General features: G+C 38.3%; 1 protein-coding gene across 2 annotated transcripts in view; it reads left to right on the forward strand.

Moving 5' to 3' along the window:
• The window catches only part of LOC131222750 (thioredoxin-like 2, chloroplastic), a 40,962-nt gene extending 29,564 nt beyond the window's left edge, over positions 1 to 11,398 (forward strand). The window contains exons 4-5 of one of the 2 annotated variants that reach the window (XM_058217929.1): positions 7,893 to 7,948; positions 11,023 to 11,163. In XM_058217929.1, the coding sequence (XP_058073912.1) occupies positions 7,893 to 7,931 (39 nt within the window). In that variant the 3' untranslated portion in view covers positions 7,932 to 7,948; positions 11,023 to 11,163. Of the gene's footprint in view, positions 1 to 7,892; positions 7,949 to 11,022 lie in introns of both variants that reach the window. The other variant, XM_058217928.1, reaches the window with a different exon arrangement.
• The last annotated feature ends 986 nt before the right edge of the window (positions 11,399 to 12,384 follow it).

Consider the following 12,384-nt stretch of genomic DNA (forward strand, 5'->3'; position numbering starts at 1 on the left):
TTGTGCGCCGTACAACTCTCCTTTCCTAGCAATCTTCATTTTGCGCCGCACAATTCCACTCTCCTTGTGATCTTTATTGTGCGCAAAACAGTACTTCCCTCCTGGCATTCTTCCTTTGTGTGCCGCACAACACTTCTCTCCTGACACTTTGTGCGCCACACAACTAAATCAGGGAAGAGTTCACCTTCTTTTCTTCTGATTCTTTTGTTTTCTTCTGATCATTTTATGCCTCAACAGATTTATTTTCCTCTTTTATTCTCCTTTTGTAATCGTGGTTAGGCTGGACTCATATCACTTTTATCCTTAATAATCTCCTCTCTTTAAATAGAATGTTAAAAGAGAGGGAGAGAGAACATCTCTCTCCCTTCTCATGTTTCCCTTCTTTCTCTTCTCTCCTTTTCTTCTTTTCTCTTCTTTGATTTCACATGGTATTAGAGCTCTACTGATCCCTTATTGTTCTTGTTCTTCTCTTTCTCCACTTTACCAATCTTTGGCAACCGTAGAGTCTCTTCTTCAGCCTTCGTTTTGAAGGTCTTTTGTCGCCTTTTTTAAAAAAAAAACCCTGTAAGGTGGTGAACATGAGAGTTTTTTCTCTATCATCAACTACAGATGCATCTGCAATGCATTAGTAATTCATCTGGAAGGGCTTTCTCCTCCTTCCGGTGTCTTTAGAAGTAGAAATGACAGTATCTCAGGCTACAAATCTCACCTAAGAAGCTTTGCTAACCCTTTTAAATCACTGGGATGAACTTCTAGCCCTTTTCTGGCAGTGGATTTGTCTCTGCTTCTCTCCATCTTCGTTGGAACCTTTTTTTGGGCACTAGATCTGTCACCGGAAGTTCCCACAGTCGCCAGATTCAATTATCGACATCAATTCTGAGCCTAGAAGCCCCTGTCATCACTGGATTTCAACCCTGACACCATTTTCGACACTAGATCTGAGCCTGAAAGCCTCTGTTGTCACTGGAATTCATCCTCGACGCCATTCCCAACTCAGAGCTCGGAAGCCCCTGCTGTTGCTGGATTCCGTTCCTGACGCCATTTCAGTCCCTGAATATGAGCCTGGAATCTCCTGCCATCGCTAACTTTAGGCCCGAAAGCCTCTGCTGTCTCCGGAAGTGCTTTGTGGGGGCACTTGACCACCATCAACCATCAGATTTGGTCTCTGGAGTAATTGCTTCTCCCGGATCTTATGTGCAATCCTCCATCAGACGCGTCCAACACCTTCACTAGGCACCAGAAGCAGTGTTGTCATATTGCATAATCACATACCATGGCTCAAATCGCTTATGCCATGGTCACATATGTCATGCAAGAAGTATGTCATGGCATAATGGCCAACAGCCAAGTTTCTTGTAGATTGTAATAAGTTGTAAGTTGTAACTTGTATTGTACGCATCAACTCATCAAGATTCATGTTATCAATACAATTTCTATATTTGTAGTTTTCAATAATTAATTATATTTGTAGTTTTCGATAATTAATTTTTTCTTGGTGTAACTTGTTGATTATATAAATTCGTTTTGTTATATATAACATGATATAACTCAACATATAGATGGCCTAATAGTCAAACTACAATGAAATAGGTAAATAAACCCAATCCAATCACTTGTAGTATTTATACATAGTTTTTCTTAATTTTTTAGAATTTTTTTTTTTTTCTAATTTTTACCAATTTTAATTTTCAAAAAAAAAAAAAAAGGTCATTAGCCTGAGCAATCGCTTATGTGATTATGCGATGGCATAAGCGATCAGCCCAGGCTAATGGCTTATGCGATTTTATGTGATTTTATGCGATTTGACAACATTGACCATAAGTTCATTTCAAACCATTCTTTTGCTCCCTTTTGGTAGTCTTTATCATCTCTTCATTTTTTAAATATTCTCTAAGTGTGAGATAATAAACACACCCAGATACCATTTGGACAAATGGATAGCTCTAGTCTTACAGTTATCACAGTAATACTAGATGGCACAAATTATCTGGAGTGGTTCCAAGTAGCTTGGATGTATATTGGAGAACGAAAAAGATGGGGATACATTACAGGAACTGAGAAATATCCCCATCAAGATGATCCCACTTATGATGAATGAGAAAGTGAGAATTGGCCCGTGATGTCTTGGTTGCTAAATTCTATGCAACCTAACATTAGTTGTGGTCTCTATCTCTTAAAGACTGCAAAATATGTAAGGGATAAAGTAGTGAAATTGTATTTCATTAAGAAGACTTGGCCATCTCTATCAACTTCACACAAAGATTAACAATATCAAACAGGGTGATGGAATCGTGGAATAGTACTTTACTACTTTCAACCAAAATTGGGAAGAATTAGATAACTGTCAAACAACTATCCTAGACTTGAAAGATTTGAAAAATCAAATAAGACAACTAAGACTCGTTAAGTTTCTCACTAGACGTCGAAATGTCTCTCAAGCTACCCTTCCAAAATGATCCGCCTTGACCACAGTTTCTAAAGGTGTTAAAGGACAAGGAACTGAATGGGTAAAAATGGATAAAGATAAACTCAGATGTACACATCATGGAAAAAGATGTTGCTTAAAAGAATGTTGTTGGATTCTTTATCCCAACCTTCAGCCAAAGGAACTTAGAATGAAACCTTCCGCTAATGTTAGCACTACCGAAGAATCTTCCACTCATAAGGATCGAGATCCGATGCATAAAACTATTAGTGAACTAGAACAACAAGTGGTTGCTCTCCAAGCCTCTCTTTTTGTTGCTAACCAAATATGGTAGTCAGGTACTGCAATTGTGAATAATGTTTTTCAGACATCTTGGATCATTAGTTCAGGGGCTTCCAACCACATAACGGGTAAGACGGATGGATATTGTCAAATCACCACTTGATTTAAAAGCTCGAGCCGTTAGAGGATGGTATGTCAATGTATATCAAGGGACTTTAACACTCCCTCGCATGCTCCGCATGGGAACATATTGGGCAAGGGTGGAGGGATAGTTACTCACACCATAAACAATGGCCCCCATGGGAGAATATATTATGGAGGCAAATTTGCTACTCCCAATATTCGAACACAAGACCTTCCTCTCTGATACCATTTCAAATCACCAATTGATCTAAAAGCTCGAGCCGTTAGAGGATGGTATTTCAATGTATCTCAAGGGACTTTAACAAATATCTTTCCTACTCTCCTATTTCTGGTAATATTAGATTTGCAGATGGTTCTCTCTTTAAAGCTCTGGGAAAGGAAACTTTCTGCCTCTCTAATTCCCTGTATGTCTCATTTGTAGTTCATGTTCCCACGTTTCTATCTAATCTTCTTGTTGTTAGATCCCTAACCAAACAGTCAAATTGCTGTGTCATTTTTTAGTGTTATTCATGATTTGGTAACGAAGAATACGATTGGTGATGGTCTTCAAGATCAAGGGCTTTATTTTTAAAATAAAGAAAGATCCAATTCTGCTCATGTTTCAACTTCCGACTTAGAGAATAAAAATTGAGTGACTCTTTAGCAAACTCGTCTAGTTCACTTGTCTTTAAAGTTCTTGTGTCTTTTCGTTTCTTAGAAAGTTCAACAAAAGTGATAAGTCACAATACGAAACTTGTCAATTGTCCAAGCATTGTTGTACTACTTTCCCTTTTGAGTAATATAAAGACTCCGCATACATTTCGACGTCTCCATTTGTACGTATGAAGATATGTCTCTCTAATTTTTGTATTTGGCTTCAAATATTTCTTATCACTTATTGATGATTACTCATGATATACATGGGTTTATTTTCTAAAAAGTTGTGACGAAGTCCCATTGATTATAAAGATTTTTCATCAAATGGTTTCTACCAAGTACAACATGAAAACTAAAACATTTCGATCTAACAATGCTAGAGAGTTTTTGCACAATGATTTACATAAATATTTCGTAGATCATGGAATTGAATTCTACCTCTTGCCTCTATATTCCACAACAAAATGGCACAGTTGAAAGCAAAAGCTGCCACTTATTAGAGATCACCCGGTCTCTTTTGATAGGCATGTCAGTACCAAAAGTGTATTGGGATGAAGTCATTATTCTTGCTGCCTGTATAATCAATCAGGCTTTGACCGATGTTGTAAAAAAAAGTATTTGTTACAAGTCTTGCAACTTCATGCATCTCTATTCATCATACTACCAAAAGTGTTTGGATGCACTTGATTTGTTTACCTTCTTGGACCATCCCACACCAAACAAGGGCCACAATCAATCAAATGTGTGTTCTTAGGGTACTCAAACTCCTAAAAAGGGGTACCAGTGTTATTGTCCTGTGAATAAAAAAGGATATGCTTCTAAAGATGTCACTTTAAAAAAAACATGCCTTATTCCAATTCACGAGACAATACATACACTCTTTCTACTTTGCTTCCCCTTCTCATCATAAACGAATTTTGTATTGTGGAAGTCTCATATTCTACTCAAACCAAAGAACTCAAGGACTATTCTCGGAGGAAGAAATTTCCTAGTCTTCTTGACCACCTCCACTCTTCAACATTTGCACTAGAACCAGTGGATCTCCCAATTGCCATTTGGAAAGGAACTCAATTTTGCTCACATCATCCCATTGGTAATTTTGTCTCATATAAGAATCTTTCTCCTTATCAATCCCATCTTTCATCTATATCATCTGTGTTTATCCCTACCAAGATTGCAGAAGCCCTGATTGACCTTAAATGGAAATCAACCATGGTTGAATAGATGTCTACCCTTGACAAACTACATACTTGAGAATAAGTCACTCTCCTACTAGGCAAACATAGGGTGTAAATGGGTGTTCGCATTGTCGACGAAATGTCGATAATATCGCCGATAATATCGGTGTCGCTAGTCTAGCGACACCGAAACCCCCATTTTTCGTTTCTCTCTGGATTATCGGCGAAATATCGGCGATATCTTCGATAATCTTTGATTTTTTCCGACAAAATAGGTAAAAATGGAAAAATAAACCTTTGATTTCGGTAATACCTGGTTGATGGTTGATCGGAACTCGGAAGCAAAGAATCTCATGGGCAGCAATCGACAGCGCTCGTCTCGTGTGACTCACAGATACATGATTTCGGCGAAAAATCAGAGATTTTGGCGAAAAACCAGAGATTTAGGGAGATTGCTTGAAACCTCGTCGAAAATCGCCCCCGTCCGCTGAAAACCCTCTTCGAAGACGAAACCCTTTTTTTTTTCTTTTGTTTTGTTTTTTTTTTTTGCTTTTATGCTTCAGCGGGAGCACCGTGAATGTATGTGATTTATCCACGCCGTCCATTCATTTTTCTAGTTTATTTTAGGGGTAAATCCCAAAATTAAAGTATATCCACAGATCCAGTGGACCACACCACAAGAAACAATAAGAATAATGATTTTCACCGTTGAAACCTTCTTAGGCCCCAGAGTGATGTTTATTTGTCATCAAACCTTTTTTTAAATATAAAAAGGCATGGATGAAGGGTTAAAATAAATATCAGCTTGATTCAAAATTTCTGTGGCCACCAAGAAGCTTTTAATGATATGCGTTCAATTCACAAAGTTTCTTGTGGTGTGGTCCATTGAAGATTTGAATCTGGTTCATTTTTTATATCACACACTAAATTAAGCCTTTATATATAATAGACGGTGCAGATTTAAGGTACATAATTCATAATGGGTCCCACAGATAGGGTTTCATGAGAAGCGGATGGGCTACTGTACCTCACACCAGCTATATAGCTACTGTAGGTACGTGTCGTGCGAAGTCCAGCACTGACGCTCCGAGTTGTACGAACGGTTCAAAGGAGATCAAAGTTACGTTGGCCCCACAGTGATGTATTTATTATATCTACACCGTTCATCTGTTTTTAGAGTTCATTTTAGAGCATTATCCAAAAAATGAATCATATCCAAAGATTATATGGACCGCACCATAGATAGCAGCAGAGATAATGATTTTTACCGTTAAACAATTTGTAGGGCCCACCATAACGTTTATTTTGCATCCAATCTGTTCGTAAAAATATAAATATCTGAATGAAGTGGAAAACCAATTTTCATACTGATCCAAAACTTTTGTGACGTCGAAAAGAATTTCAATGGTAGATGTTCAATCCCCCACTCGTTTTTGCAGTGTGGTCCACTTCATAGTTATTTGTCTTATTTTTCGTCTAAAGGCTTAAGGCAAGCTCTTCAAATGGATTAATGGTTTGGATATAACACACACCTCATGATCAGACCCATATCACTTGCTGATGTCAATAGTTGGGATGAGGTGCACCTGCTATTTCGCTTACGGACTGTGCTGGAACGAAGTGAATTGCACACCGAGTAAAATGTGGGCCCATAGTAATTGTGTATTTGATCCAACTCAGTCCATCCATTTTATTAGATGATTTCAAGGCACAAGCCAAAAAATGAAGCATATCCAAAGTTTAGGTGGACCACACCACATGAAACTGTGTGAATTGAATGTTTACCATCGAAAAATTATTGGGGGCCACAAAAGTTTTGTATCAACATGATATTTCCATTTTTTATTCAACCATGTCCCTGTGATCTTATGAACAGTTTGGATGACAAATAAACATCACCGGGCCCTATGAAGATTTCAATGGTGGAAATTATTATTACCGCTGTTTCATATGGTGTGGTCAACTTGAAACTTAAGATAAATTTATTTTGGTTATTATTAGAGTAATTTCTTATGGAAATGTATGCTTTTTTGGGCCCCATTAAATGAAAATTTATTATTTAATGCATTTTTTTACAAATTTTTAATTTCTAAATATACAAATATGTGTATTTAGGCATGTCTTGAAGTTTCATGAAAAAATTTCACTATTATCATATTTTTCTCCGAATTTCCGGTTATCGGCGATATTATCGGCGATAACGATCCCTTGACAAACTACATACTTGAGAATAAGTCACTCTCCTACTAGGCAAACATAGGGTGTAAATGGGTGTTTACGGTCAAATACAAAGCTGATGGATCCATAGAAAGATAGAAAGCACAACTGGTTGCTAAGGGCTTCACCCAAAAGCATGGGGGAGATTACAATGAAACTTTTGCTCCGGTAACAAAATTAAACTTCGTTCACTTTCTTTTATCTACTGTTGTTAATTGTAATTGGCCCTTATATCCACTAGATGTCAAAAATGTCTTTCTGCATGTTTATCTTTGCGAAGAAATATATATAGCCCTGCTTCTAGGTTTACGGCTTAACGGGGAGACCAACAAAATTTGTCATCTTCAGAAGACTTTGTACGGCCTCTAACAATCACCTCGTGTCTGGTTTGAAAAGCTAACACAATTTTTAAGATCAAGTTTAGAAGAAGTGCAGTCGATCATTCTGTTTTTATAACATATATGGATGGCGACATGATTATTTTTGTCGTTTATGTTGATGAGATTATTCTAACTCATACAAGTACAATTGAGATAAACAATGCTAAGAAATTCTTGGCCTTACCATTCAAGATGAAAGATTTAAGATTGCTAAAATATTTCCTTAGATTAAAGTTGCTCGCTTAAAACGTAGAATCTTCATATCCCAAAGTAAATATTTTCTTGATCTTTTCTTGGAGTCTGGCTTACTTGGTGCTTATCATAGTTGGCATACTCATTGAAATTAATCATAAGTTGCACAAGAGACAATCAAACAAAATTGCCGGGCATGATCTCCTACTGGTGGGTTGCTTCATTTATCTTAGTTTTACTCGTCTAGACATCTCTTATGCTAGCGGAATTGTTAAGTCAGTTTATACAATGATCGTGTCATCATTGTCTTAAAGTAGTCTATCAAGTTCTTCATTATTTGAAAGTCGCAAATGATTGAGGCCTTCTCTATTCGAATCATGGCCATTTGAATATCAATGGGTTTTGTGATACTGATTGGGCTGGTTCTTCCTTTAATAGGTGCTCTACCATAGGATACTGTACATTTGTAGGGAGTAATCCGGTTACATGGCAAAGTAAGAAGCAATCTATTTTTGCTCGCTTCTCTGTCGAAGCCGAGTATCTTGCAATGCTCATGCAGTTTATGAATTATTATGGGTGAAAGCCATCCTTTAGGAAATGGGATTCACGGCATCAGACATCTTTCTTTAATTCCTCTACCTTGCAATAACCAAGCAGCCATACACATTGCATCCAATCGGGTCTTCCATGAACACACATAACATATCAAAGTCGGTTGTCACTTCATTCGGGAAAAAATAACCACCAAGCTCCTACGTACTCCCTTTATTCCTTTACAACATCAATTAGCTGATGTCTTCACCAAAGTTCCATCAACAGTTTGCCTCAAGGTCACTAGCGTCAAGCTTGGCATGAATGATATCCATGTGCTAGCGTGAGGGGAGTGTTAATGATCACAATTTTGTATACTCCTGTGATGCTCCATATTAACTTGTGTACTCCTGTGGTGCACCATATTAAACAATTTGCTTAATGCTAGAATTTGTGTTTGATTTAGTTTCCTGTTTTATTCTCCTTTTGTAATCGTGATTAGGTTGGGCTCTAATCACGTTTATTCTTTGCAATTTCGTCTCTCTTTAAATAGAATACTAAGAGAGAGGGAGAGATAACAAGATCTCTCTCCTTTCTCATGTTTCCCATTTTTCACTTCTCTCCCTCTTATCTTCTTTCCTCTTCTTTGACTTTTATGGGTTGCACGAGACATGAAATTTCATAGATTTATTTATCATGAAATGTCATGAAGTCTCATGGGTGCAACCAAACCACCATACAAGAAAAGCACATTTGAATTTACTTGCTTTTTGAATGGAACAATCACTGAAGCTTTAAGTCAGTTCAGTGGGAGCTAGAAAAGTTCCATACTAGGCCAAACGGCACCACTATATGTACATTTTATGGGTTTGAGATTTGAGATCCATGTTGTCGAACCAGGTAAAGCTCTTAGGCCATGTTTGGATACTAGGGATTGCATGCCAAACAATGGAAAAGGAAAGTGTGAAAGTTTTTGTTGTTTGGATAGCAAATAAAAGGATGGATTCTACTAAGAAATCATTACAGTTTTGGAATTCTTGTCACAAGAAACTAGGTGGCTGTTGTGAGAGGAATATGATATTTCCACTTACTATCCAAACAAGAACTCTAAAGTTGGGATCCGTGTTTCAATAGCACTCCTGGAAATCATCGTAGATGATCGTAATTTTTTCCCCCTTTAGGGAACTTGGCTCTATGGTTTAGCATTGAAGAAAACAAGGAAAATGGGTAAAATAGCTTAGACTAGGAGAGGAACTTCACAGTCGTGAGACCGATGATGAGATAGCTCTGGAAGTGTGTGATCTTTCTCAAGTTTGAGTATGCAGTTCAAGTAAAATTCATGATCCCTGGACCAGCTTTGTTAATGCTCTAGGTTAGTATGTTCTGTTCTGCTAACTTGGACTGAAGCAGGAAAAGTGGTGCCCCAAGTTGAGGTATATGAATTTGATAAGGAATTAAGGTACGTAAATCAAAGTAATTATCATAAGGGAATTGATATTTACACCCATCTTTCCTAATTAGCTCATTTTCCATTTTGAGACTTGAAATATTTCTTCAACAACTCTTCTCAACATGGACAGTGTGGGAATGCAATTAAAGAAGGGTGGTAGTTGTTAACTGACAATGTTATTCTTAATAAAAGACAACATGGCTAAATGTACCCGGAATTGACAAAATTACAGTAAAATGTAAAGGGATAATGAACTTCTAAGGCTGATCTTTGAAACATGTGAAGCAGTCCGGAATGCGTGCATTCCCCATGAATGAACTCAGTTTATGAATAGAAAGAAATGGGAAATATACTTTTCTGACTTCTGAAGATTTGCTGAACTTGAAACTACAGTTGGAAAACCCATCAAGATAGGACCCTCAAATTCAGAATAATAGAAAAGATGTACTCTTTGGAACAGACTGCAACAGAAGCAGTAGGTTTTTGTTAACGAAGAAAATATCATTTGGTTTCTGAAATGTTCCGCACATGCATCTTTTTACTTTCGAAAAAAAAAGAAAAAGAAAGACAAAATAATGACCATATTTAGATAAGTAAATAAGAAAGAAAAAAAAAGAAAGATGAAATAATGGCTGACCATGAGAAAAGTAGATGAATCATAGGATTGACTGAAGACATGTACCAGGTTTACCATTTGTACAAGTGGGGCCCATGGATAACTAATCCAGACAATTGGTCTCTTGGCCTTTTTTTCTTTACACACACACACACACACACACAAACCCCACACACACCCACACACACACCAGAGTGGTTTTTCACCACAATGGGTACTCGAACCCATGACCTTGTGTTGACTGTTGAGACTCTTATGAGTCTACCACTGAGGCATGAGTGAGGACCCTGGTCTCTTGGCCCTACCTTGATTATATCATTCCCTTCCAGATTAAGGATCATGGACAAGATTTTAGAGGCATGGTTTATCCACTGTGGGTCACATCAGACCAAAGGTCTGGACCACTGAAGTCATGTCCCACTAACTGAAAACCTGATCATTCTTTGCATATCCTCAGCTTCACGATCATATAATTCCACCCTATAAACCTTCACACTTGCAAAGGCTGGAATGCTGCTGACCTTGTAAAGTACTCAAAACTGGGTCCTTGCTCTAGCTCCAGTGGTAGACTCTTAGGAGTTTCAACAGCTGGTCAAGGGTTCAAGTACCCATAGGTGGTGAAATCCCACTACGGTGTGAGTGTGTGGCGGTGTGTGTGCGTGTGTTACAAAAAAAAAAAAAAAGAGTACTCAAAACTGACTTGGCATAGAAACACAGCCTTACATAATGCAAATGAACCCTTTTTTTTTTACACATGCACACACACCACCACACACTCACGCCTTCGTGGGATTTCACCACCTATGGGTACTCGAACCCTCAACCGGGTGTTGAAACTCCTGAGAGTCTACCACTGGAGTAAGAGCAAGGACCCAATGCAAATGAAACCTTGCAGTCTTTTTACTGTTTCATACAGTCCTGTTCTCTTGCTATGTCCATCTCATTGACCATGTTTTCAAAATATTCTGCAGTTTCAGAAAATAAAGGAAGCTATCGAAAAGCATAACAGTTCTCGTTGTAGCCTTGGTCCGCCTTTGGGCACAGGAGATCTGAACCTTCTTGGATTCTCTAATTCAGTGGACAAGCCTGCAGAAGCCAGTTCCAGATAGCCCTCTTTATACCATTCTACTCTACGCCAGGCCTTTGAATTTGAAGCCATTCCTGATGCACATCATCCTCCTATTGTATATTTCCAATATCTTTGTATTTAACTCAGTGGATGCTTGTAAGAAAAATAAAATAAAATCACGGCATTCTTGAGTTGTTCATGTTGCCACTGCTTCACAACTGTTTATAGAGTACTAGTAGGTTATTGAAATTCATGCTATCTGTATTCAGTTACTCAAATGTCATTTTAAAGTAGGACTGACCCAACTTGACCCAACCTGAGTTCAGGTTGGGTTGTCAAGGTCCTTGGGTTGAGTTCGGGTTGGAAAAAGGCCAACCTTATTTGAATTTGGGTTGGTTTCAGGTTGAGCAAATTCAGATATGGTTATGATGGGTCTGGAATAATCACATGTATTTGGGTTAGGCTGGTCCAGCCGGATGAGGTTGGGTCCAGTATGGAGTACTTTGGGTTGAGCACCTCAGGTTGGAATTCTGGTTGTGTTGGGTTGTGGGTTGGGTCCTCTTGAGGTCGGATTGGGATCGGGTTTTCCCTTAACCCTATCCTAGCCTCCTCAATTGCACCTCTGTTTGAGAGGTGTTTGGATCTCGGCCATCCTGTCGGTATCTTGGAGAGGGAGAAAGGAAATGCTCTAATAAACACATGCTTAGGAGCAATGCGATGTCTTCCAAGAAGTTGTTTAACGGCAGTGATTTTGAATTAATGCACAGTCAAGGGGATTTTGGTCAATTTCAAGGGTCATTTATTCAATTCCGTCAGTCGTCAAGGTTATTTTCTGGTTCTTTGGTGTTTGGGATGGGATGTTTTGAGCATATTTTCCTCCATCTAGAACTCTTTTATTCTTTCAATAGGTGGGTATAGTCTGGCCATTGTGATCTTTTTAGTGTTTCAATAGCTTCAAAGGTTTACCATCACTATTGCTGTTTTAGTGTGCATCTTCAAAGTTTGTTTGCGGGAGGGTATTGTGCATTTTGCAGTATGTAAGAAAGGGGTGCAAGTATTAAAGATGTTTTAAATGATTTCTGCAGTGCTCTAAATACCACTGGTATCAGCTGATATTTCGGTACGGCTGGGTCAGAGATAGGAAACCGTCCTAACATACAAATAAGCCTCTAGAACTATGTTGAGTTGGGTGTTGGTTGATTTACAGGACTCTCATGTGGGACCCATGAGAGTGGCCCACTGTTCATGCGATTATGGTCAAGGT

The sequence above is a fragment of the Magnolia sinica genome, chromosome 13 (genome assembly GCF_029962835.1).
Source record: "Magnolia sinica isolate HGM2019 chromosome 13, MsV1, whole genome shotgun sequence".
Classification (NCBI taxonomy): Eukaryota; Viridiplantae; Streptophyta; class Magnoliopsida; order Magnoliales; family Magnoliaceae; genus Magnolia; species Magnolia sinica.